General features: G+C 56.0%; 1 protein-coding gene and 1 non-coding gene across 2 annotated transcripts in view; both read right to left on the minus strand.

Moving 5' to 3' along the window:
* The window catches only part of LOC140898101 (C-type lectin domain family 2 member D-like), a 49,723-nt gene extending 23,719 nt beyond the window's left edge, over positions 1 to 26,004 (minus strand). Inside the window, exons 1-5 of the mRNA XM_073311554.1 lie at positions 25,987 to 26,004; positions 21,617 to 21,728; positions 12,917 to 13,015; positions 8,661 to 8,848; positions 7,805 to 7,908 (exon numbers count right to left, since the gene is read on the minus strand). Of these exons, the coding sequence (XP_073167655.1) occupies positions 7,805 to 7,908; positions 8,661 to 8,848; positions 12,917 to 13,015; positions 21,617 to 21,728; positions 25,987 to 26,004 (521 nt within the window). The remainder of the gene's footprint in view (positions 1 to 7,804; positions 7,909 to 8,660; positions 8,849 to 12,916; positions 13,016 to 21,616; positions 21,729 to 25,986) is intronic.
* On the minus strand, positions 5,283 to 5,356 carry TRNAN-GUU (transfer RNA asparagine (anticodon GUU)). The gene has a single exon. It is a non-coding gene; the product is annotated as a tRNA-Asn (tRNA).
* Positions 26,005 to 27,338: the final 1,334 nt, after the last annotated feature.

Here is a 27,338-nt window from a genome sequence, read left to right on the forward strand (position 1 = left end):
AGCTCTTCGGGGCTGTTTGCAAATGAAATCCCCCTTTGGAGATATTCTCTTCCCCTCTTTCTGCCTCTCCCCACACAGACGGGAAGACACCGAGGAATCCGAATGCCACTCACTTGCTCTCAGTGATGGGATGATGGATGGCGGATGTTCAGGGTCAGCAGACGTCCCTCGCCCTCCTCCTCACTCTCCAAGCCCAAGGCAGGCTGGAGAGGGTGGTGACCTCAGGAGTTACCCTGCCCAGCCAGCAGGCAGGGTGATGACACGAGGGCAATCGACTGGCTGTAAAAACAAGAATTTGTCTTATTGCCAAGGGACGGAGAAACTCAGCCAGCAGCAGGGGGATGCAGAACACGGCCCTAGGGCGGAGGTGACAGCGCCTCCAGGATCCTGACATCCCAGCACTTTACACATCTTCCTGGAGCCTCCCAACCCCGCTGGGCTGTAGTGATGGGACCCCAACCCTACTCTAGGCAAACGGGCCTCAGCTTCCAGCTCAGGGTCACATTGAGTGTCAGAGCCATGGATGGACCCCTTCACTAACCACTGCCGCACACTCCCTCCCACAGCTGGCAATTGCAACCAGGCCCTAACGTCTGGTCCCCCTGCCTTTGAGAGGGGGTGTCACTCCTGCTTCCACTGCTGCCTATTGATCTGTGGGACTTTGGGCAAGTTGCTCCCCCTCTCTAGGCTCTCTGGGACTCACATCCCTGAATGGGCTTTAAAAAAGACAATGGTTAAAGTTTGGCCCCAACTAGTTCTTGTTTCTCGAGACTAGCCATTTTAGCAAAGTTTAGAATTCTTGACATTCAACACCTGGAAACATCCCTTTCTCCTTCGCAGACGGCCTTAACATCCCTTATCTCACCCAGGCTCCCTGCTGCCTGGAGTAAGAGAATTGACCCTGTTCCCATTGGACCTACCTAAGGTGTCACACAGCAAAATGAGGACGGAGCCAGAAAGAGAAGACAACAGTCCTAACTCCTGTTCTAACTAACAGACAACAACCCCCCGGAGGCAGGGATAAAGCCCAGGAAATAAGGTGTGAACATTTTCATGGAAACCGTTTTCTGTCAGAAAATCCATTCAGACGAAACCACTTTGTTTCTATAAATCGTAACAAGTAGGAGGAAAATTCTTTGCAAAAATATTTGTTTGCAAAAGAAGAGCATCTCCTGTTTATCATAGTGCATTAAACTGTCTCATCGTACACAAAGGAGAGACACTATGCTCTGGAAAATTAGATGAGATGCTTCAGTCTGAGCTAAGTAGTTGCTGCTCTTCACAATTTCAAAACAATAAAATACAAATAAAATCGAATATTAGGTCATAATCTGCTATGGCTCAGTGTGATAGGACACCCCCTAGTCTGCACTGCTCCGAGTGACACTCTTCAGTGCATCCCCATCATCCACCCATGGCGAGGTAGGTGGGAGAGGATTGTTATTCGTACTTGACAGAAGGAGAAACGAAGGCTGAGAAAGGAGCAGTGACTTGTCTCAGCTGATGCAGCCAGTCAGTAGCAGAGTTGCTCTCAAAAAAGCTACAGACCAACAATTGTTCCTAGTAATTATTCAGCAATTATTTCAGAAGAATTGGAATGTTCGAGAGGATCATGAACTGCTCTGAGACAATGAATGGAGAGCAGCGTCCACATTGGTCAAACATCTAACTGGTTGTGACTTATTTGCTTGGTCATAAAAGAGAACAACAAAGACCAGAGTTTCCTCCCTGTTAATACCCCCCTCCTCAGCCAATCAAGGTTGGGACTTTGAGGGGTGGGAGGCTAAGGGTTCTCATCAAATAGCCCAAAGAATAGCCCTGGTCACCACCGAGGGGATCACTCTCGGAGCACTAGTCCAATCTCACCTCTCCGTGAGGGCCTCCCACAACCGCCCCCCCCCCGGTCCCCGCCCCACCCACAGAGCTCCTGGTGGTGGGAGGAGAACAGAGGAAAAGGACAAAGGAAGCAAGAAGAGAAAGGTAGGCGGGACAGAGGAAAAGGGAAAACAAAAAGGAGAAACCCCAATGTCCCCAGTAATTCTAAGGGACAAAGTCCTAGGTCGGAAATAAAATGCTGCCCCCACAATCTAATGTTTTCTTTTCCTAAAAATCAGCTGGCACCTGATGGATCAGACTGAGCAGGTTCCAAACTTCTCCGAGGCTCTTACCTTCTATACAGGGAGGTCTGTTTTCTAGCAAAACCACTAAAAGAAAAGGAGAAAACTCCGAAGAGGGTCCTCCTTGCGCTCACGTACGTGCAAGTGAATGCTCTCTCAGTCCTCCAGGAGAGACCTCGAGAAGGAGACGTGCTGAAGCAAAGCCACAGGGATCTCCAAGGTTGCCCCTGTCCTGCACCCCTGTCCTGCCTGGCTGATGTCAAGATCTCTCTGTGAGGTCATCACCTCCCCACCACCTTTGTCCAATAGGCTGAGGTCCTGCCAAAGGCCCTTGTGATGTCACTGCCACACCCACCCCTCCCCTGCAGTGCTGATGTCCTGCCCCTGTCCAGCCACACTGGATGTTTCAGCTGCTTCCCCTGGATTACCCCACGCAATGACTCTTCCTTGTGGGGATGACACCAACCACACAGTAAAACATCAGAGGCTTCTCCCCATGCTATGCTCAGTTTTTCATAAATTAACAGACTTTATGGACAGAAGAGACAATTAGAGCATGTCATCTGACCCCCTGCATATCACATGCTTTCTGTAGAGCATAGGAGCTAGTTTTTGACTACACACGTTCCAGAAAGGCATCTAGTCTTCATTAGAAGACATCAAGAGCTGGGGAATTCCCATCACTTCCCTTTCTAGTTTGTTCCTTTGGTGATTCATCCTCATGGTTGAATATGTGTGCCCTCTTTCGAATACGAATTGGTCTCTTTTGAGTTTCCAGCCACTGGGTCTTGTTATGCTTTTCTCTGCTAGATTCATGAGCCCTTTAATACCCGATATTTTCTCTCCATGAAGTCACTTCAACACTTCAATGACGTCACCTCCCGATCTTTTTTATCATCTAAACAGGATGAGATCTTTCAATAGCTCACTCGCAGGCATTTTTCTCCAACCCTCAAAACGTTTCATTGCTTTTTGCTGCCCCATCTCCAATATTTCAAAATCTTTTTTCAAAGGTGGAAGCCAAAACTGGATGCAGGATTCCATGATCAGTCTTCCTCATGATGTGTCACCTCCCTCTGCGCCTCACTGCTCTTTTCATACATCTAATGATGGCTTTAGCCCTGTTCACCACAGCATCACCCTGGGTGCTCATGTTGAATGGCTTGCCCAGCATGGCCCCGAAATCCTCTTCACAGTCAGTGCTTTCCTGAATACACTTCCCCACTCTGTAGGTGTGGCCTGCATGCTTTGTTGCTAGCTATAGGACCCTTCCTTTGGTTATTTTCAAACTTGTTTTCTTTGAATGGGTCCAGCTTCTCAAGGGATCCGATTGCTCTGTGTCACTGCCCTGTCCTCATCATTAATTACCACTCCACTACTATTTTATCACCCACCAATGTTAGCAGCAGTGATTTATTATTTGGGTTGCAGTTCATTGATATTTATTTTAAAGAATTAGTCCCCGAGAGCCTCTTCATATCCCCAGTGCCCAGAACCTGCTCCACACAGCACAGTGAGAAAAGGCCGCCCGGCCCAGCTGTGCCATAGGGGCTAAGCACATAACAACCTTAGGAGTTTGTGTCATCCATAGCTTCTGAACAACATGTGGGGGTCATCAGCTTACATATACACTCTGGTCCGGTAGCGTTGACAGGCCCCAAATGTTTCTAAGTGTCCCGCCTTGAAAAAGAGGAGAGAAAAAAACATAACCTTGATTAGCTTTATTTTATAGTGATGGAAACTGAGGCACAGAGAAGCAAAGTGATTCGCTCATGGTCAAAAAGCCAGAAATAGAAAACGGCAGATCTGCTGATAGTCAGTCCTGGGCCCTAGCCGTGTTTGTCCTGGCCTCTCTGCTTCAGCTCCAGCAACAACCCGAGTCGAGGTTTTCTTCGTCTCCATGTCCTTTAACTTCACGTCACTGCAGAAGAAAGATTGTTTCTGACCAGCTGGCTCGAATGCATGGAGATGTCTTTCCAGAAGACGTGCTCTGGCTCAGTCCCATGTCGTAGGTTTTCTGGAGGAAGCACTCGGTGACGTTCTAGGGCCTGTGTTGCACAGAAGATGGACAGAATGGTCCTTTCTGACCTTAATTCTTTTCTTTCGCTCCGAGAGACTGCCCCCCACCCCGCCACCCCGCAGAAGGGTGAATTCAGCTCCAACCAGGGGCAGGAATCTGAAATCAGTTAAACAGCAGAGACTTCATGCAGGCAGAGGTCCGGCTTGCCAGGCAGGGACAGCTCCTTCCCTTCCAGGACGTGGGCATCAGCAAAACTCAAGCATCAGAAACCTGGGAATTACAGAGTTAAGGTCCATGCCCAGGCAACCTCAACTCTGCTCCCTGGAGCAGGCAATAGGCACTGGGATTATCGGCATGTACAGCGGCTGCACTCTCTGTGGGACCTGTAGCTGTACTGAAGGGTGAGGCAGGTCGAGAGATGTGATAGGCGTTAGTTTGAGGAGTGTCCGAGCTGTGACTGGGCTACGAGGAAACCAGGGGTTGCCCCCACCCCATCAAAGCGCAGGAAGCCTTGTACCTTAAGGATCCAGTCTGCCTCATTTTGTTGCAAACTTGTTATGTTGTCTCAGAAGCAAGGCACTGGGGGGGTCTTGCCATGGGGATTGGCAGCAGTGAGGTGGGATGCCAGAGCAGGCTGTGGATTGAATGGTGGGTAAGGGAAAGTCTACGGTTAGATGGTATCCAGTGAGTGAGTGGGAAGTGGTTGGTACATTTCACATGTGCAGTATTGTGCAGGGATTATGCCGGATTATGGCTGCGGGGAAGTGGGCGAGTCTCCCGGGCCAGCAGCTCAGGGGTCGGACAGGAGGGTCCCCTGGCCCGCGGGCTGTAGTTTGACCACCCCCGCTATAGACTGTCGGCCAGTGACGTATGATACCATATTAGGCGCATCATCCAGACATGTGGGTGGCAGAGGCGGGGCTGTGTCCTCCTGCTGCTCCGCCCCTCCCCCTGTTCATAGACTATCAGGGTTGGAAGGGACTTCAGCCGGTCATCTTGTCCAACCCCCTGCTCAAAGCAAGACCAATCCCCACTTTTTGCCCCAGATCCCAAATGGCCCCCTCAAGGATTGAACTCACAACCTTGGGTTTAGCAGGCTAATGCTCAAACCACTGAGCTATCCCTACCCCCCCAAAGCAGATCTGCGTCCCTGGGTGGGCTCGAACCACCAACCTTTCGATTAACAGCCGAATGCGCTAACTGATTGTGCCACAGAGACTGGGCAGCCAGGCCCCAGGCAGGGAGCAAGTGGCCATAGCCAGCTGCTGGACAGAGCCTGGCTGGGGAGGGGCGGCAGCAGCAGCCCGATCCCTGCCCGGGCTCAGCTTCCTGGCGAGCCGCAGCCCCTCCCCGGCAGGCCCTGTGTGCAGCAGCTGGCTGCGGAGGGGCGACAGCCCAGTCCCCCCCACACTCGGCTTTCCGGGGCAGTGGAAGTACCTAAAAGTGTGTGTGTTGGGGGGGCGGGGGGACCACTGGAGCCCGAACCGGGGCCCCGTCCCCTGCACCACCCTTTCCCCTGAGGCCCCGTCCCCTCGGTCCTCCCCCCCACCTTACAATGTGGAAGTGGGAAGACAGGCACTGGGGGGGTGTGTGTGTCTCTCTCTCTCTCTCTCCAGCTTGCGGAGAGGCTCTGACCCGCCCCATCCCGTCCTCTCCCTCCCCCCAAGTTGCCTTTTGGCCCCTCCCCCAATACTAAAACAGACAAGTTCTTATAATAAAAAAAGGGACTAGGGCCCCCCCTTGAACTGCTGGGGGCCCCAAGCAATTGCTTAGGCTGAGTCTCTCTGTTTATACCCAGGGCTCTGAGTGTAGGTAGCCCAGCCCGGCACATGTGCCTCAGTCTCCCCGTACCCTGCACCACCATCTCCAGCTGTTGAAATTGAACTCACCTGGGCCTGGGCTGCTGGCCTCATCACATACACCTCCACTGTTTGCTACAGATCCACCGTCTTTCCATGTAGCACCGTGAGCTGCTGACCCCTTTCTCGTTGTTAAGATACGCACAGTCACCTCCTCCTCTTATCTGAAACCTGCAACACAGAAGCCAGGGAGCTGCAGTCAGGCAGAGGCCGGGCATTTCACACGAGTCCCAGCCAGGGGAGCCGTTCTCCACAGTGCAGGCCTGAGTGCGGAGCAGCTACTCTCCCAGCCCCTCAGGAGCAGAGCTCAGGACAGCGGGGGCTTTGCAGAACCACTGACTATTTGTGACCCTCTATGCTGAGCAGCCCACAGGGGTGCTGGAGAATGGAAAGTCCCCAGGAGGATGGAGAGAATTTCTTAGACTGATTGTCAAAAGGGACCGGTCCTCGAACAAGAGGGGCAGACCAGAACCAGACGACCAAGCAGGAAAAGCTGGGGGCAGGAGGGATCTCACTTCCTTGAAACACACGGAGCAGAACCAAGATGACACTGAAAGAGGAAATTGCATTCAGGGGTTTCCTTTTCCATTGATCTATAACTCTCGAGCTTTCCATTGGGGATGAGGGAAAAAGAGAGTGTTGAAGAAGTTCCTTTGTGAAAGCATGTGAGCCTTGTTTGTAATCCTCACGTGACCCTCCCAGAGTTCATCTGGAGTGGAGGGTGGAGCTCTAGGGACAACATGCCTCTCGGGAGGTTTGGGAGGGTTCAGACCTGGTTTTGGGTCCTACAGCAGATGATCTGCAGGGTCCCACCTCCTAAGGAGGGAACCAGACAGGGAGTCTGTACCCCAGGAGAGGGCCATAGAGGCCCAAACTCGGGACAGTGTCTGGAGGCTATTCAGACCCAGGCTGGAAGCAGGTGCGATCCAAAGGTTGGGTCCAATACAGCAGAATGGGGACTGTCCATTGGGGAGCCCTGACCCAGCGCCATAACAGCCTGAGTTTTCAAAGTACTGAAGTAAACCAGACCAGGGAAGTGGGGGGTCTCCACCCCCCTCTAATGGCTGGCCTGCGTAAGAGCTTTATCAATCTGGGGGGGGTTCAGTTAAAGAAGTGGATTCTTTCGCTCCTATGGCAGAGGCTCATGCTTCTAGTGCTGAATTCCGGGGTTCAAACCCTTCTCCGGGCTCAAGGTTTTGTGATCACACTTGGAGCCCACTGAAACCCATCGCGGGGTGGTGGCTGGGCAGCCATCACTACTGTACCCCGTTCCCGTGGGAGCCCCAGGCGTCCAGCACCTGTGAACCACAGGCTCCTTTAACATCGGTGCCTTGCTGCGGATTCAGAGGCCTCACCAGCCAAGTCACTCAAACCTGCCGGCTGCAATCCCCAGCGGGACCTGCACCTGCCATGCACTGCTCGGCATGCTGCCCTCTCTAGCAGCCACTGTTAACCTGAGCTCCCTGCTGCCTCCTTTCCCCGGGGGGGGTCAGACACCCCAGGGACCTTGCTGAAGAGGGCTGGGGGAGAACAGCGAGTGTCCCAGCTGAAATCCCAGCGCGCTGCGAGGGCACCTCTGGCTATGGCGGGCTCTGTCTCCGGCCCAGCACCGTGCTGCGGGGAGGAGCCGAGAGTTCAGGGACACGCCGGCTCCCATCGGTCTCCGATACACGCAGGACGCGAACGGACCAGGGCCGTGTCTGGTGGTTTCACTAGCACTGAATGGTGGATCGACCTGAGCTCAAACCGCTCAGACACCAGAACCCCCAAGCCCAGGGAATTAGTCCAGAGGGGCGAGAGAGACTCACAGGTCCCTGAATTTGGTGCCGTTGGCCCATGTCCAGGGCTGACCCTGCTCCCTCCGGAGGCCGATCCAGTGGTCATAGACACCCTTATGGTGCAGCAGGAATGCCTTAAAGAAAGCCGAGGGACAGCAGGTATCAGCCCCAGCTCCCGTGCTCCCCCCACCGCCCCTCCAGGGCTCTGTGCTGCAGAGAATCCCAGTCGCATATTGAAGGGCGCTCAGTTTATTTTCGGGGGGGGGGGATTTTCCCCTCCCTCTTGCAAAGCACAAGACCACCCGGGCAGTCTTAACCCTCCCACTGCACACAGCAGCCCCGCCCCAGTGCTCCCAATCACCCACACCCCAAGTCCCCCTGGGCTGGGGGCAGTTGCTGGGTCTGAACTCTCTGCAGAGACGTCTCTTCTCACAGATCAGCCACCGCTCACCACAACAAGGCAGGAGGAGGGAGCGAGTCAAGCTGAAGTGGGAGGGGTCAATGTGAGAGGATCCCCTCCTCCCCCGCCTCCTCAGCTGGCTGCTCCTTTCCCATCCCCACAACAGGAGCACTGGCTGGGTTCTCGGTCCCACTCCAGCAGCCAGCAGGCCAGCAGATGCTTGAGCCAGCCCTGCCCTAGGCAGAAGCTGTCTCCCTATTTGGGGAGGGGGGAGCGGAGAATGGGCAATCCCTGTGATCACACACTGACAGTAGGGCCCTGGGCCCAGCCAGGGCTGGGATTCAGATCCTGGAAGTTCATTCACTCCGGCCTCCCAGCACGGGAGGGCTCAGAGCTGCTGCTCACCCCACGGGGCAGAGACCAGGTCCTACTGCAGCAGCCGCCGCTGAGCCAAGGCCAGTGTCTGGCAATTCGAGAGTCTCTCACCATTTCCTGCTCACTGTCGATCCCAGCCAGGGAGGCACCCGGTGCAGAGCAGCGGCTCTGGCTGTCGGTCCAGCTCCCTTCCCTCTCGGAGAAATAGTAGCGTTTCCCTCGGTATCCGACCCAGCTGTCTGGGCACGAGGGTCCAGCAGGGGGGCACAGATCAGCTGATGAAAGCTTAGATGCCAGCACTGAGAATGAGACAGTCACACGGAGGGTAAGAGTTGCACCTAGAATTGGGCATTTGACTGGTACAAAAATTGGTCAATTGACCAGTCAAATGTGTCAGATAGTGGTCAGATATTTTAAAATACTAAATTTATCAGAACCGTAACTAAAAAGAGCAAGACGTCATTCTCTCCAGTAGGTTTAGCTTTAGATAGATACGGATCTACCTAATTTTTTTTAAAAAATGTACTTCACTGACAGGTTTCAGAGTAACAGCCGTGTTAGTCTGTATTCACAAGGAGAAAAGGAGGACTTGTGGCACCTTAGAGACTAACCAATTTATTTGAGCATGAGCTTTCGTGAGCTACAGCTCACTTCATTGGATGCATATTCCATGGTATGCATCCAATGAAGTGAGCTGTAGCTCACGAACGCTCATGCTCAAATAAATTGGTTAGTCTCTAAGGTGCCACAAGTACTCCTGTACTTCATTGAGTTATTTTAACTCAGAAAAAAAAAAGGCAAAACACTGAAACCAAGTTCTGAAAAACACCAGTGAGGCTCCAAGGCGCAATCCGAAAGGCAGGCTTACTCCTACCCCCAGGGCTCTCGCTGGAGCATTTGATTGCGGCCAAACAGGCAGTCAATTGACCGGCTTGCCAAGCCTACTGGGATCCCCAGCTGGGGCTGGTCCAGGGCAATCAGACACAGGGGGACAGAGGTGTTTGTCACAATAAATTTGCCTGGCAAGAAGGATTCCAGGGACACTCCCAGCCTGGGAGGGACTGACACAGCTCAGAGCATTTCACCACAGGCACAAGATCAACAGCTGGACGTTCAACCTCGCAACAAACAGCAGGTGAACAACTGAGAAGAACGTGGGAACTTTCACTCAGGGACATGAAAGCCACAAGGGGGTGCCAGAAACCACAGCCACGGGAAGTGACCTGTTGCACTGTGGGCCAGGAATGATGGAACTTTATTCACCTCCTACCTGCAGACTTTTCTTTCCCCAAACACAGCAGCAAGAAAGGCACTTTCTGGAAGCCCTCAGAGCAGTGTAACCCTTTCAGAGCCATGAAAGAGCAGCAGGGGGGTCACCCATAAGTGACACCAAAGAGGATTTGAAAGGCCTGTCTAGTTGAGAGGAGTCGGACTCAAACCCCTCCAGACATTTTTGAGCACATCACTTTTGTTTGCACCACAGTAACTCGGTAGCTGGTTTTCAAGCCTTCCCATGTGGTTGGCGCTCAGCGTGGAACAGACACTCTGAGTCGGGAAGAGTTAGGAAACGTGGCAGCGGTGATCAGAAAACGAGCATGTGTTCACCTCACGCACAAGGCATGTCTGACCCTGTAGATTTAACTGTCCAGTGCACGGTAGCCCACACCCCTCCCCTACTGAACTCAGCAGAGAAGTCAGTGACTAACAGTTGATGGCACAGGCTGTCTCCACCATCCATCTCCAGGTCAGATGCCACATGTTCTGCAGAGCTCCCTGCACCTGCAGGTGTGTAACCAACCCTAAGCTCACAGATTCCCACCTTACACAGTGAGAGCCAATGCTGCCCATTGCAACAGCCTGCCATTACAGCAGGGAGCTGGGATTCAGGGCCCATCTGTATCCAAACAAGCTGCACCGGTATAATCACAGTGACGCAGTGACATCAGGGCAAACACCTCCTGGAGATGCGCTGGAGCAGTGCGGCTCGCTCTGGTAACTTCCTGCAGCGAACTGCACACAGGCAAGCTGCTTTGTGCACCAGTGCGGTGCGTCTCCTTTAGCGGTTTGCCCCAATTCAACTGCACGGATGTCATGACATCGGCACAGAGGATTACTAATGCAGACAGACCTGGATTAAATCCCCTCTGCCAGCTGCTAAACCCTCCTGGGGCCCAGGGATCAGATCCCAGGGCAATAGAGAAATCCCACCCCCGACAGTCTCCAACACCCCCTGCCTCAGACGACGGGGGGATACAGCAGGGTTCATGTTCACGGCAAACAGAAGCCCTCTGCACGAGCACACGCTGTCTGGGCAGCCCGGGGGTGTGAATGGTACTACGGGAGCCTTCATGGCCACGCTCAGCGATTGGGGGTTTCCACACTGCGCTGGTGGAGGGGTCTAGACTGAGTTCTCCGGCTCATTTCAATAACAGGGCAGCACCTGCCGCCCGGCCACAGGCGTGACCTGAAGATCCAGGAAGGCCAGGCTGGTAACCTCAGAGCAACATAGAATCATAGAATCATAGAATATCAGGGTTGGAAGGGACCCCAGAAGGTCATCTAGTCCAACCCTCTGCTCGAAGCAGGACCAATTCCCAGTTAAATCATCCCAGCCAGGGCTTTGTCAAGCCTGACCTTAAAAACCTCTAAGGAAGGAGATTCTACCACCTCCCTAGATAACGCATTCCAGTGTTTCACCACCCTCTTAGTGAAAAAGTTTTTCCTAATATCCAATCTAAACCTCCCCCACTGCAACTTGAGACCATTACTCCTCGTTCTGTCATCTGCTACCATTGAGAACAGTCTAGAGCCATCCTCTTTGGAACCCCCTTTCAGGTAGTTGAAAGCAGCTATCAAATCCCCCCTCATTCCTCTCTTCTGCAGGCTAAACAATCCCAGCTCCCTCAGCCTCTCCTCATAACTCATGTGTTCCAGTCCCCTAATCATTTTTGTGGCCCTTCGCTGGACTCTCTCCAATTTATCCACATCCTTCTTGTAGTGTGGGGCCCAAAACTGGACACAGTACTCCAGATGAGGCCTCACCAATGTCGAATAGAGGGGAATGATCACGTCCCTCGATCTGCTCCCTATGCCCCTACTTATACATCCCAAAATGCCATTGGCCTTCTTGGCAACAAGGGCACACTGCTGACTCATATCCAGCTTCTCGTCCACTGTCACCCCTAGGTCCTTTTCCGCAGAACTGCTGCCTAGCCATTCGGTCCCTAGTCTGTAGCTGTGCATTGGGTTCTTCCGTCCTAAGTGCAGCACCCTGCACTTATCCTTATTGAACCTCATCAGATTTCTTTTGGCCCAATCCTCCAATTTGTCTAGGTCCTTCTGTATCCTATCCCTCCCCTCCAGCGTATCTACCACTCCTCCCAGTTTAGTAGCATCCGCAAATTTGCTGAGAGTGCAATCCACACCATCCTCCAGATCATTTATGAAGATATTGAACAAAACTGGCCCCAGGACCGACCCTTGGGGTACTCCACTTGACACCGGCTGCCAACTAGATATGGAGCCATTGATCACTACCCGTTGAGCCCGACAATCTAGCCAGCTTTCTACCCACCTTGTAGTGCATTCATCCAGCCCATACTTCCTTAACTTGCTGACAAGAATACTGTGGGAGACCGTGTCAAAAGCTTTGCTAAAGTCAAGAAACAATACATCCACTGCTTTCCCTTCATCCACAGAACCAGTAATCTCATCATAAAAGGCGATTAGATTAGTCAGGCATGACCTTCCCTTGGTGAATCCATGCTGGCTGTTCCTGATCACTTTCCTCTCATGCAAGTGCTTCAGGATTGATTCTTTGAGGACCTGCTCCATGATTTTTCCAGGGACTGAAGTGAGGCTGACTGGCCTGTAGTTCCCAGGATCCTCCTTCTTCCCCTTTTTAAAGATTGGCACTACATTAGCCTTTTTCCAGTCATCCGGGACTTCCCCTGTTCGCCACGAGTTTTCAAAGATACTGGCCAATGGCTCTGCAATCACAGCCGCCAATTCCTTCAGCAGGGAAGGCAAAGGGCTCAGCATTGCACTGCACCCTGTCCCACTGGACACCCTGGTCAGGGACTGCTTCACGGCGTGTGGCAAAGGTGACTTGGACCCAAAGTGCTCAGAGATGGGCTGGGGGGGCTAATATCAGTCAGATCGTCCCGACACAGAGAGTGCCCAGGTGCAGGGGTCTGGGAGGGAGCAGGAGGAGGGTCATGGAGGAACATCCCCCAGGAATCCTCTGTCCCAGGGGCAGAAGCCAGACAGGCCGGGAGGAGAGATCGAGCGTGGTAGGTCAGGGGGAATGGGATGCACGGAGATCGTAGATGGAGGGGAAGGGAGCGGGGCGGAAGCCGGGAACTCACCTGCCAGAGCAATGATGGCAGCGATCAAAGCAGACGATACAACTATCAGTGCAACCACAACTCCACAGGTTGGACTTTTCTGGCAGTTACAAGGAGGGTCTGAAACAGAAAGACCCGTCAGGCAGGGCTGGGAGGACACGTCTCACTGACAGCACCGGGGCTGGAGCTGCCCTGGAACATGCACCGTTCTGTCGATTGCTCCTTCCCTCAGACGCTCTGGGAGAGGAGCCCGGAGGGTCAGGCAGACCCCACCCCACCCCCAATGGCAGACGGAGGGTCCATGGCTCCCCAGAGCTGCCCTGGGGCTGTTACCAAGATCCGGCTCTGGCTGGTAGCAGGGCCTCAGAGCAGCAGCCGGGCCATGATAAGAGCCGCAGCTGTGGGGAACTACAGACCCTCCACCTGCTCTGGGCAGGGAGACTGGGGGAGGGATATGGACCAGGGGCTGCTCTCAGCCCCCCACCCCAGGCAAGTGGAGGGTCATCCACGGCTCCCTGCAACTGCCTGGACTCCAGCTGCCAGCCAGAGGTGGGGTGGGGGTGTCACGGAGTGTGGGGGAGTCCAGGCCCTGCACCCCTCTTCCTGGCATCCACTGAGACTCTCAGCCAGCCAGTAAAACAGAAGGTTTATTGGACAACAGGAACACAGTCCAAAAACAGAGCTTGTGGGTACAACCAGGACCCCTCAATCACGTCCTTCTGGGGGAGCAGGGAGCTTAGACCCCAGCCCTGGGGTTCCCTGTGTTCCTCTCCCCAGCCCCAAACTGAAACTAAACTCACCCAGCAGGTTCCCTGCTGCAGCCCCTGTTCACATTCCTGGGCAGAGGTGTCACCTCCCCCTCCCCCTCCTGGCTCAGGTGACAGGTTCTCAGGTCTCCCATCCCCAGGGCACATTCCCAGGTCAACACTCCCCCCTCCCTGCTGAGTCACATCGTCACATCTCTCCCCCCTTTGAGACTGAACTGAGCGGGGTCACGCTGACCAGTGACCTGGGGAAGTTCGGGGCCCCCTCTCCGGGACAGCGCATCCTCTATCAGGTTGGCACTTCCCTTCACGTGGACCACGTCCATGTCGTAATCCTGCAGGAGCAGGCTCCATCTCAGGAGTTTGGCGTTGGCTCCTTTCATCTGGTGCAGCCAGGTCAGGGGAGAGTGGTCGGTGTAGACGGTGAAGTGCCGCCCGAAGAGATAGGGTTCTAGTTTCTTGAGGGCCCACACCATGGCCAGGCACTCCTTCTCGATGGCCGCGTAGTGTTGCTCCCGGGGTAGCAACTTCTTGCTCAGGTACACGATGGGGTGTCTCTCCCCCTTTTCATCCTCCTGCATTAACACCGCCCCCAGTCCCGTGTCTGAGGCGTCGGTGAACACCACAAAGGGCTTGTCAAAGTCTGGGTTTGCCAGAACTGGGCCACTGACCAGAGCCTTCTTCAGCGCCCGGAAAGCCACCTGGCACTGCTCGGTCCAGACCACCTTGTCTGGCTTCCCCTTCTTGCATAGCTCCGTGATGGGGGTGGCGATGGCGCTAAAGTGGGGCACAAATCTTCGGTAGTATCCTGCCATCCCAATAAAGGCTTGGACCTGCTTTTTGGTGTGGGGAGCGGGCCAGTCTCTGATCACCTCCACCTTGGCTGGTTCCGGCTTTAGGCGGCCGCTCCCCACCCGATGGCCCAGGTAAGATACTTCCGCCATCCCCACCTTGCACTTCTCCGCTTTTACAGTCAGCCCAGCCCCCTGGAGTCGGTCCAGCACTTGTCTAACCTGGGACACGTGGTCCTCCCAGGTCTGGCTAAAGACACAGATGTCATCAATATACGCCACGGCAAAACTCTCCATCCCCCTCAGGAGCTGGTCCACCAGGCGCTGGAAGGTGGCCGGTGCTCCCTTGAGGCCGAAAGGCAGGGTCAGGAACTCATAGAGCCCCAGAGGGGTGATAAAGGCCGATTTCAGTCGGGCATCTGCATCCAGCGGCACTTGCCAGTAGCCCTTTGTAAGGTCCATGGTGGTAAGGTACCGAGCTCCTCCCAGCTTGTCTAGGAGCTCGTCCGGCCTGGGCATGGGGTAGGCATCAGATACAGTGATGGCATTGAGCTTCCGATAGTCCACACAGAACCGGACCGACCCGTCCTTTTTGGGGACCAGCACCACCGGCGAGGCCCAAGGGCTGGCAGATGGCTGGATCACCCCCAAAGCCAGCATGTCCCGGACCTCTCTTTCCAGGTCCTGAGCAGTTTTCCCTGTGACTCGGAAGGGGGAGCATCTTATCGGCGGGTGCGACCCTGTCTGCACCCGGTGGACAGTCAGATTAGTGCGTCCAGGCTGGTTGGAAAACAGCTGTCGGTACGGATGCAGCACCTCCCTGACCTCAGCTTGCTGGGCAGGGGTTAGCTGATCCGAGAGGGGAATTGTTTCCAGGGGGAAACCAGCTCTGGTCCCAGGAAATAGATCTACTAAAGGGTCATCTCCCTGCTTTTCCCACTGTCCACACACGGCCAACACCACATTCCCCCTGGCATAATATGGCTTCATCATATTCACATGGTACACCCGGCGGTGGTGCGCCCGGTTTGACAGCTCCACCACATAGTTTACCTCATTGAGCTGCTTGACGACCTTGAAAGGGCCCTCCCAGGCGGCCTGTAGTTTGTTCTTTCTCACTGGGATGAGAACCATCACCTGATCCCCGGTGGCGTAGGCACGGGCCCGTGCCGTGCGGTCATACCAGACCTTCTGCTTCCTCTGGGCTCTGGCTAGATTCTCCCTGGCCAGGCCCATGAGTTCAGCCAGTCTCTCTCGGAAGATCAGGACATACTCCACCACTGTCTCTCCATCGGGAGTGGCCTTCCCCTCCCACTCGTCTCTCATCAGGTCCAGGGGGCCCCTCACCCTCCTGCCATATAACAGTTCGAAAGGCGAAAATCCGGTAGACTCCTGGGGCACCTCCCTGTATGCGAACAGCAGGTGAGGTAAGTACTTGTCCCAATCCTGTGGGTGCTGGTTCATAAAGGTTTTCAGCATCATCTTTAGCGTCCCGTTAAACCTCTCCACCAGCCCATTGGACTGGGGGTGATAAGCTGAGGCCCAGTCGTGCCGGACCCCACATTTCTCCCACAAGCACCGGAGCAGGGCCGACATGAAGTTGGAGCCTTGGTCTGTCAAGACTTCCTTGGGGAACCCCACTCGGCTGAAAATGGTCAGGAGCGCATCGGCCACGGTGTCTGCTTCAATGGAAGCTAAGGGCACTGCCTCGGGGTAGCGGGTGGCAAAATCTACCACCACCAGAATGTATTTCTTCCCCGACCGGGTCGTCTTGCTGAGAGGCCCCACGATGTCCATGGCCACCTTCTGGAAAGGCTCCTCTATGATGGGCAAAGGTCTCAAAGCCGCTTTCCCCTTGTCCCGGGCCTTCCCCACCCTCTGACAAGGGTCACAGGATCGGCAATACTGCCGGACCGTGGTAAAGACCCCGGGCCAGTAAAAGTTCTGTAGCAACCTCTGCCGGGTGCGCCGGATTCCCTGGTGCCCTGCGAGGGGGATGTCATGGGCCAGGTACAGGAGCCTGCGGCGATACTTCTGGGGGACCACCAGCTGCCTCCTGATCCCACAGGACTCTACTTCCCTTGTGGGAGCCCATTCTCGGTACAGGAACCCCTTCTCCCACAGGAACCTCTCCTGGCAGCCTCTCCTCATGGTCCGTACCACACTGAGGTCGGCCAGGTCCCTGAGCTTCCGCAAGGAGGGATCTTTCCTCAACTCGGCCTGGAACTCAGCGGCTGGGGAAGGGATGGGGCCCGGTTCCCTCTCGCTGGCCAGGTCCGAGGCCTCCGCCTCTCTGAGCCGTGCCCCTCGGCCCTCCCTCCCCACCAGGGTAGGGTCCTGCGCCTCCGGTGTGATACCCTCCCCGAGGTCAGGGCGCAGTGCCCCTCGCCGGCTCTGGCTACGCGTCACAACCAGGGCGGCCTGGGGCTTGCTTGGCCAGTCCTCTAGGTCTCCCCCCATCAAAACTTCAGTGGGCAAATGGTGGTGTACCCCCACATCCTTGGGGCCCTCCTTGGCCCCCCATTTCAGGTGTACCCTTGCCACGGGCACCTTAAATGGGGTCCCGCCCACCCCTGTCAGGGTCAGATAGGTGTTGGGCACCACCCGATCTGGGGCCACCACCTCGGGCCGGGCCAGCGTCACCTCCGCGCCCGTATCCCAGTATCCATTGACCTTCCTCCCATCCACCTCCAGGGGAACAAGGCACTCTCTCCGGAGGGACAGCCCCGCGCCCACCCTGTAAACTGAGCACCCTGAGTCCAGAGCCTCCAGCCCTCTGGTGGAGCTGGCCTGGGGTACTCTTCCCTCCGGGGCAGGTGGTAAACTGGTAGGCCCCCTTTCCTGGGTCGTCTGCCCCTCGTCCAGCTGGGTCCCTACCCAGTTAACCCTGGGTAGGTTGGGTCTGCTCAGTTTGTCCCTGAGCCCGGGGCACTGGGACCGTACGTGGCCTCTCTGGCCACAGTGATAGCAGCTCAGGTCACGTTGGTCCCCTCGAGCGGGTCGGAGGGGCCCGACGCCAGGCGTTCCCCGTGGGAGGGGGTTCTCCCTATTTCCCCGCTGGGAGGTCCCGTGGTGACTCTCTCTCTGCATCGGGGGGGGCCTGTTCTTTTGGGACTCCTCCCGGCTACCCCCTGACCGACTGTTCACAAACTCGTCGGCCAGCTGCCCTGCGTGCTGGGGGTTCTCGAGCTTTTTGTCCACCAGCCACAGCCTCAGGTCGGACGGGCACTGTTCATACAGTTGCTCCAGTACGATTAGGTCCAGCAGGTCCTCTTTAGCTCGGGCCCCAGCTGTCCACTTGCGGGCATACCCCTGCATCCAGTTGGCCAGTTGTAGGTAGGTGACCTCAGGCGTTTTACGCTGACTCCGGAACCTTCTCCGGTACATCTCGGGGGTCAGCCCAAACTCACGGAGCAGGGCCTGCTTGAACAGTTCATAGTCCCCTGCCTCCGCCCCTGTCATTCGGCTGTACACCTCCACGGCTTTGGGGTCCAGTAAGGGGGTGAGAAACTGGAGCCTGTCTGCAGGGTCAACCCTGTGCAGCTCACAGGCATTCTCAAAGGCCGTCAGGAAGCTATCTATGTCCTCCCCCTCCTTCCGCTGGGCCAGGAAGCACTTATCAAAGTTCCTTGCAGTCTTGGGTCCCCCCGCACTCACCGCAGCCACAGCCGGGGCCCCACTGCTCCTCAGCCTGGCCAGCTCCAGTTCATGCTGTCTTTGTTTCTCCTTCTCCTGACGCTCCCTCTCCTTCTCCTGACGCTCATGTTGACGTTGTTTCTCCTTCTCCTCCTGCTCATGTTGACGTTGTTTTTCATGATCCTCCAGCTCCCTCATTTTCATCTCCCTCTCCCATTCCAGCCGCCTCCGCTCCAGGGATGGGGAGCTCCGCCGGGAGGATCCCCTGCTGGGTGCCGGGGTCAGGGTGCCCTCGGTATTCGCCGGGCTTCCCCCAACCCCTCCCCCGGACATAGGTAGGAAGGGTCTCGGGATGTCCTCAGCAGCAGTCTGACCCCTCCCAGCCCGGTCAGGCCCCAGGGCCCACGCTGCGTCTGCCGGGCGGCTTCCCTCAGGGACAGGGATCGGGTCATCCAAGCGATCCCTCTCCTCCAGCTGGGCAATCAGCTGTTCCTTGGTGGACCTCCCGATGCGCAGCCCCCTCTGCCTGCACAGCTCCACCAGGTCGCTCTTCAGGCGTTTAGCGTACATCCCTGCTGGCCCCTCGCAGGCCGGGCAGCTTCCCACGGTTTCCAGGAAAAGCCCCTCGTGTGCCAGTCCTTCTCGAGGTCACCACCTCTTTGCCAGGGTCGAGCTGCAGATTCCTCCGCCCCTGGGACCGCTCGCTGCAATCCCCCGGGGGACCCTGTTACTGCAAAAGTCTTTCTCTCTGGTCACACATTCCCAGGGGTTAACTGCCCCCCGAAACCGTCTCTCTCTGAATCTTCAGCACGCCTGGTCCCCGTCAATTCCCCTTCGTTTTACTGCTCCCCAGTCACTTACTGCAGGAAGCGCCGTTCACGGGGTGCAGTAGATCCCACCGCTGCCACCAGTTGTCACGGAGTGTGGGGGAGTCCAGGCCCTGCACCCCTCTTCCTGGGATCCACTGAGACTCTCAGCCAGCCAGTAAAACAGAAGGTTTATTGGACAACAGGAACACAGTCCAAAAACAGAGCTTGTGGGTACAACCAGGACCCCTCAATCACGTCCTTCTGGGGGAGCAGGGAGCTTAGACCCCAGCCCTGGGGTTCCCTGTGTTCCTCTCCCCAGCCCCAAACTGAAACTAAACTCACCCAGCAGGTTCCCTGCTGCAGCCCCTGTTCACATTCCTGGGCAGAGGTGTCACCTCCCCCTCCCCCTCCTGGCTCAGGTGACAGGTTCTCAGGTCTCCCATCCCCAGGGCACATTCCCAGGTCAACACTCCCCCCTCCCTGCTGAGTCACATCGTCACAGGGGGGGACCTCAGGGGGAAGAGAAGGGGGAGGGGCAGGGCCAGTGACAAAAAGTGGGAGGGCCATGCCCCCTTCCAGCACCCCGGGCAGTCTCAGTGTCTCTCTCCAGCCTGCCCCCAGGCAGAGATGCCCCATTACCTGGGTTCTCTCCAGTCTCCCAGTGTCCATTGCCATTAACACACAACTCCTACAGCGGCTCTTCGCTCTCAGCAGCCGCAGCTGCTGGCCCCATCGTCTCTCTCAGCGACACTCTGGCCACAGACGCTGCAGCAGGCGCTGGGCTGGGGTCGGCTCCGCTCGGTCTGAGTGAGTCCGATTTGGCAGCAGCAAAGCCGAGGCACAGGTCCTGGCCCTGGCTCCCTGTCCCTGCTCTAGGCTCTCCAGCCGATCTGAAACCGAGACGGACCAAGCAGGACAGGTCAGGGGTGGGGGAGGCGATTTGTGGTTTCTCGTTCCCTGCCCAGCAGCCCAACCCCCTGCCAGAGGCGGTGCCATGATGATTAAAACCCCTTCACTCCCATCGGCCCCTCCGCCCCCCAGGGCCTCAGAGACCTGATGTCCTACGGGCCCCTCCCACCCGTGACAGGCACCCAGCTGGGGGGTGGGGGAGAAGACCCTCCTCACACACACAATCCTCCTGGAAGTAAGTGTGAGTCGGATATCAGAAGGGGAGGGGCTGGGGCTCGAAACAGCCCTGTCCCTGGCCCAGCCCCCTCCTTGAAGGGCGGGACTTGAACCAGTGTCCTGCGCTCCTCTGCCCAGCCCCTCCTTTCCCTTCCGGGGGGGGCTCTCCTGACCCCCCCTGCCCTTCGGCCCGGGGCCCGCCCCCCAAATCGCCCCCCTTTGGCACAGAATCCGCACCCTTCGGCCAAGGACCAGCCGCCGCGCTGCCCTCCCCATGCGGTCCCCAGGCACCACCCGAGCCCCGCCCCCCATTCGGAGCCCCGTCTCGATTTGGTCCCCAGCCCCCGCCCGAGCTCGGCCCCCATTCGGAGCCCCGCCCCCCATGCGGTCCCCAGCCCCGAGCCCGAGCCCTGCCACCCATTCGGGCCCCAGCCCCTCCCCCTCCAGTCCCCGGCCCCTCCCCCTCCGGTCCCCAGCCCTGAGCCCCGCTCCCCATTCAGGCTCTGGCCCTGAGCCCTCCCCATTCGGTCCCTTCCCCCTCTGGACCTCTGGCCTCTCCCCATTCGGTCCCCAGCCCTTCCCCCTCCGGGTCCCCGGCCCGCCCCCTCCCCATTCGGGCCCGCAGTCCCCCCTCGCCCCAGCCCGACTGTGGCTGGAACCAGCCCGCAAACCCCGCCGCGCAGCGAGCAAGCCACCGCCGAGCAGCCAGCAGCACCCACCGGCCCGGGGACCGGGAGCGTCTCACTCCGCGGGAAGAGCGCCCAGCGCCGAAGCAGGAGGAAGGAGCTGAGGTCCCACCAGCCAGGCTCGACCCCGTTACCCGCTAAGTTTGCAGCCAATCAGAGCCGACCTAAGAGAACAGCTGAGACTTCGGTTCCCAAGTTTCATCACAACAAGGGCCAGTCCCCGCCCTCAGTCCCGCCTCCATTTAACCCGGCTCCCCCTTCTCTATTGCATCCGACACAAACTGCTTGTCTTTGCTTTCAAGGCCCTTCCCGTACTGTCCTCTCCCAACCGGACATCTCTCATTCACCGTCCCAAGGTGTTGACTCCCACCTCCAAAACTGTATCTATGGAAACTGAGGCACCTATCCTCCTTTCAGGTATTTTGTTCATCCCTTGACTGGTGACACATGTGAACCTCCCCCCCGCACCCTTCGGCCCGGGGCCCGCCCCCCGAATCACCCCCCTTTTGCCCAGAATCCCCACCCTTCGGCCACAAACCGGGCCCCGCCACCGCGCTGCCCTCCCCCCCGCCCGAGCCCCGCCCCGAATTCGGGCCCCAGCCCCAAGCCCCAGCCCTCCGGTCCTGAGCCCTCCCCCTGTCCATTCTGTCCCCAGCCCCTCCCCCTCCGGGCTCCCACCCGAGGCCCCCCCACTTCCCCCCCGCATTCGGGCCCGCGGTCCCCCCTCGCCCCAGCCTGGCTGTGGCTGGAACCAGCCCGCAAATCCCACCACGCAGAGAGCGAGCCACCGCCGAGCAGCCAGCAGCACCCACCCACCCGCGGCCGGGGCAGGGACCCCTGGGACCCAGAGCATCTCACCCACGGGAACAGCACCCGGCGCCGCAGCCGGGGGAAGGAGCTGAGGTCCCACCAGCCAGGCGGGCTCGCAGCCGGATCGCGCCGGGTGAGTTCACAGCCACAGAGCGGCCGAAGAGCGACCGGCTTCCCTGTGACCCCCGCGCCAGCTTCGTTCCCACGTGGGTCTGAACAGCGGAAACGTCCGTGCCCGGGTGTCACCGCAACAGCGGCCGATCCCCGCCCTCAGCCCCGTCTCCATTTAACCACTGGACTCCCGGCCACTCCGCTCCCGACAAACCTTCCCCCTCTCTCCCGGGCTGGCCTGGTGCCCGAGCAGCGTCCCGCCGGGCCCCAGGCAAAGCTCTGATCGGGGCTCAGTCCTCGCCCTCCCTGGCCTGCCCACCCTGCCTGCCCTCCTCCTGAAACCTTGTCCTCCCTCTGCCCTCCCCTGCTCCCCCGACCCCTCTGATCGCTGCTTCCCCCTCCTTCCAGCTCTCCGGGGCCCTTCCACAGGCTCTGTCCTTGGTCCCCTGGGGCTGACCAAATAGTATATAAACACATGGGGTGGGGAGGGTCCTTAATGGTTTGTTTCGGTGTAACAATGTGTTACAAGGAGGGGGAAGGTCTTGAAAAAAAAAAACCACCAGTAAATGTGACATGGTTTATGGCCAGCCTCCCTCTTCTGTTCTCTTCTCCCTCTGCCCCTCCTCTCTGGGTTGTCTCCTCTGTAAACACAAATTCAACTCCCCTCTGGATGCTGACAACTCACTCATTTGCCTCTCTGCACCAGCCCCATCTCCTGCTGGCCAAATGAACACCTCAGCCTGTCTCTGGGACATCTCCTTGTGCCTACCTAGCTGTCAGCTCAAGCCCAACATGGCTAAAGCAGAGCTCTCTATCTCTCCCCTCCTGTCCAAGCCCTCTCTCTTGCCTCCTTTCTCCATTGCTGTGGACAACGCCAGCATCCTGCCTGTCACTCAGGCCCATAGCCTGTCATCTTCCATTCACACCTCTCTCTAGGTCAGGGGTGGGCAAACTTTTTGGTCCAAGGGCCACATCGGGGTTGCAAAATGGCATGGGGGGCTGGGTAGGGAAGGCTGTGACTCCCCAAGTAGCCTGGCCCCCACCCCCTATCCGCCCCCTCCCACTTCCCACCCCCTGACTGACCCCCATCCCTAACCGCCCCCTCTGGGACCCCAACCCCTAACCAACCCCTGTCCCCTGAGTGCCCCGACCCCTCTCCACACCCCTGCTCCCTGACAGCCCCCCCCGGGAATCCCACACCTATCCAACCCCCCGTTCCCCATCCCCTGACCGCCCACTCCGAAACTCCACCCCATCCAACTGCCCCCTGTCCCCTGACTGCCCCTTATCCAACCCCCCCACTCCCTTACCACGCTGCTCAGAGCAGCAGGAGCTCGCAGCCCCACCGCCCGGTAGCAGCAGCGGGCCAGAGTGCTGGCGGCGCAGTGAGGTGAGGCTGCAGGGGCGGGGGGACAGCAGGGGAGGGACCGAGGGCTAGCCTCCCCTGCCGGGAGCTCAGGGGCCAGGCAGGACAGATCCGCAGGCTGGATGTGGCCCACGGGCCGTTCTTTGCCCACCTCTGCTCTAGGTCCTCACATCCAGGGCTGTGCTTAAGTCTTGTGGAGTTTTCCTGCATAACATCTCTAAGATACAGCCTTTCCTCTCCATCCTCACAGCTAAAATTCCCATCGAGGCTCTGATCACATCACATCTCAGTTACCGCCACATGCTTCTCTTCTCCCTCTTGCCCAGCTCAGATCCATTCAGAATATTGCTGCAAGCTGCAAAGATCATTCTCCTAGTCCATTGCTTTCACCATGTCACCCCTCTTTGCATCCCTCCACTGGCTCCCCCTTCTCTATTGCATCAAACAGAAGCTGCTTGTCTTCGCTTTCAAGGCCCTTCACGTACTGTCCTCTCCCAGCCTGACATCTCTCGTTCACTCTACCAAGGTGTTGACTCCCACCTCCAATCGGTCCATGCTGCCAGCAACACCCACTTGTTAAATTTTCAGACAACCCCATTCGTGCTTTCTGCCACATGCCCTTCATGCTCGGGAGGAGAGCCCCTTAAACATTTGCAAACCTACCTCATTATCCATCTCCAATTCCCAAATCAATGCTCTTCTTTGCCCTGAGGTCTACCAAAAATTCAACAGCCTGTCTCCTGGGGTGCTGAGACCACTGCCTATCATACCAACCAATACAGTCTCATTATTTCCTTCCACTCCCCTGTCTGTCTGTCTGTCTCCATCTGTCTCTTGTCTTATCCTTAGATTGTCAACTCTTTGGGGCAGGGACTGTCTTTTGTACTATTTTGTACAGCACCTAGCACAATCGGGTCCTGATCCATGACTGGGGCTCCTATGTGCTACAGTAATACAAATAACACAGGCTAGAGAATGTCACTATTATGGCTTCAGTGCCCTCCCCCCCGCACCACCACCACCAAAAAGCAGCAAAACAAAAAAAAAAAATCAACCTCCCAGCTCAAAAAGTATGTGTTTACACTCAGCTGGCGAACTCGATGTAAACTACTAGTAGAGGTGAGGGAGAGGTGTCTTTTCCCTTGATGTAGCTAGTCCAGGAATGCTATACGCTCAGCCTGGAATTTACCTGGACAAGTGACACAGAGGTTAAAGCCACCGGTGCCTTGTCTCCACTAGGATTGTACATCAAGTTAGCTATCTCCGTGTAAACACACTTTTAGAGTGACGACAATGCCTGGGAGACTCCGACCTCAAGCCCCTAACTTCTGGTTGAGCTAGACATTATTTGTAACCTTTAAGAGCCCACTGATTGAAAGAGGTTAAACACACACAACATTTCTCCATTTTATCCTTGTGCAACTGACCGCACTCTGCAGTGTCGTCAGTTTCACTGCTTCCCCCAGAGAAGCATTCACCAAATCTTTGGAAGCTGTGCACTGCTTCAGGACAATACAATCAGTCATATCTCTGTCCCCCCACACCCTCCACATGTGTATTCCTAAAGACCTAATCCTCTTTATTTATACGTCTTCTGTACCCCCCTAACGAGTGCTTCATACACATCCCCAGGGGAAGGGGAGGGCAAATGAGTGCACCCCACACTCAGAGAGACACTGACCTGGGAGCGATTTCTAGACACGGTTGGAAATCTTTTCCAAAGGAAGGATTGTCTGTAGAAAAGGGACTATTGTTGGAATGCAAGGGTTTTTCGTGAAAGATTGTCAAGACTATAGGAATTTCCTGGTTTCACAATATTGTTCTGACACTTTTAAAATCAATCTTTTGTTCACTACATACTCTCTTCCTTGCCTCCACCCCGTTTAACCCAAAACCTGAGTTTGTTCTAAGTGAAAAAATGCAACTAAAAATGTTTGCAAAAACGTTGATATACATTTAAACATTTGATGAGTCCCACCCCAGAGATGGCTGCATTTCAGCACTGGACGAGCGATCGCTGCGCATTGTTACTATATGGCTGTCAACCAGCTGCTGCACCCAACCCCAGAGGCAGTTATATTTCAGTACTTGGCAAGCAATCCCTGGGCAACGTTGCTGCATGGCTATTGCCAGCTGCCCCAACCCAGAGGTGGCTGCATTTCATGCACTGGGGCTGTGATATACCATAGGGATTAGGCAAGCTGAGGACTCAAGAAGTAGACCTAAAAAACCTGTATCTATGGAAACTGAGGCAGTAACACACCTATCCTCCTTTCAGGTATTTTGTTCATCCCTTTCCTGGTGACACATGTGAAACTGGATCATACCAGCTTCAGGGTAGAGACCGTGCAGTTCTAACTAAGTGTCTCTACAGCACCTAGCACAGCTCTTCAGGGCAGAGACAGTCTCTTACTACATACAGATACAACACCGAGCACAATGGGACTCTGTTCTGCTGGGGACCATAAATCACTGAACATTAAATCCCACCAAATGAGGGTAAATCCATCCTCATCATCGTATCCGCTCATTATACTCCACACCTGAACATAGCCATTATATGAATAATATACCCCCATATCTCAATGTCTGTACTTTGACCCGTTAAGCTTTTACCCCCAATCGGGGACATTGCAGATTATGTATTCCTTACGCCAACTGTTCCTAAACCGAATTTCGCACCCCTTGATAATCTGTACCTTATTCCCTGATAACCAGAAATTTCTATGCTTAAACTCTGTACCGTTTTCTTTTTACTTCAACATCATCTTAATAAAATTATTAAATCTGCAAATAATAGTACATCATTCATGTGTCCTGGGAGGCCCTTTAGCCCACCTTTGGGGGCTGTAAAAACAACAATAGGGCTGTTGCAATATCAGGGTCTCCCAAAGAACCTCTGATCTCCACCCAAGCCCGTGTCCCCCTTTGCAGAGCAGGGGGTTGGGAGTCAGTTTCACAAGCCACTGCTACGTAGGAAGATCACAGCTTACCTCGTGCAGGGACTCCATGGCTGCAGCACTCCTTGCAGGTCAGGTCCCTGCTCCATGTCCCCCTCTCTGTGCATTAGCAGAGGGGGGAGCCCGAACTCCCCTCTTCACACACATCATGTCTTCCCCCATTGCTAGTGCAAGGAAAAACCCGCAAAAAAAGCCAGCCGCAAGGGGACTGCAATATACACAGGGGCGTGGCCATATACTATATTAGCATACTGATCCTGGATTGGACAAGGCACCAAGAGCCGTAACTACATCCTCTGTTGAAATGAATGAAACTTTACCGTCGTGGCGGGGCATTTGTAATGACACTGATCAGATTAGCACAAAGCGCACCAAATCCCTTAAAGGGGACCGAGCTCTTTAGTTTACCCCTCCGACGTGTGCAGCAGGGAACAGACAGCATGGGCCATTGCAGTGTCTAACAACCTGCCACGGCAGTAAAGGACCCAGGGGGTCAAGCACGTGATTTAGAGCCATGATAGCAGCCTCCTGGCTCATGGCCACTTCTTGCTTGCTGGTTGCCAGAAGCCAAAGAGGACCAGAGCATGCAGATCATACACAGCAGTCAGGCAATGACCAAAACCTGCTGGATTATGCAGGGCCCATGGCTGGCTGGCTGCAGGGCTGGGACAAAGACCCAGGATGGGCTTACAGCCGCGTTGCAGCCACTTGACCTAGGGGGCAGTGTGCGGGGAATGGGGGAGCGAGAGAGGCTGCTGGGGCTTGCAGGCTGAGGCCCTGATTCCAGGCAGATGTGGGGCACTGGTTTAGGTTACATGGTGCATGGAGGGGGGCTAGGCTGAAGGGTGCAATCTGACCCTCCAGCCCCCCATCAGTGTTTCACCTCTCAGAGGTCCACATTGATTCCAGGGCCCGTGACTGCGGAGTTCATTCCCAGCTCTGGGGTTTCTTTATCGCAGTCGCTGGGGGCTGCTCCCACCTTCCCTCCCTGATTCTTTCGGTTTTTCTTCTTCTCCCTCCTCTCTTCTCTCTCTTTCCTTCTCCAGTTCCTGCTTCTACCCCAGTTCTTTCTCTCCTCCGTCCCCTTCCTGTGTTTCTCCTGTTCCCCCTTTTCTCAATCCTCCCTCCTTCCTTTCCTCACCTCAATTTCAATCTCTCTCCTCCCCCCCCCCCCGCCCCAGTGTTCTCCCCAAACCCTTTCTTGAGTCTGCTCTGCATGCAGCCCATTCTCTGGGTGTAGGGATAGGAGGCTTTCAAGGGGAACCCTGCTCTCTGTGGTAAGCAATGCGCTGTCCTTTGGTTTCCAGTGGACATTTTGTGCTACAGTTGTTACAGCCAGAAACCTTCCCTAATACTCTGTTTACATGGCTATCAACGCCACGCCA

The sequence above is a fragment of the Lepidochelys kempii genome, chromosome 14, assembly GCF_965140265.1.
Source record: "Lepidochelys kempii isolate rLepKem1 chromosome 14, rLepKem1.hap2, whole genome shotgun sequence".
NCBI lineage: Eukaryota > Metazoa > Chordata > Testudines > Cheloniidae > Lepidochelys > Lepidochelys kempii.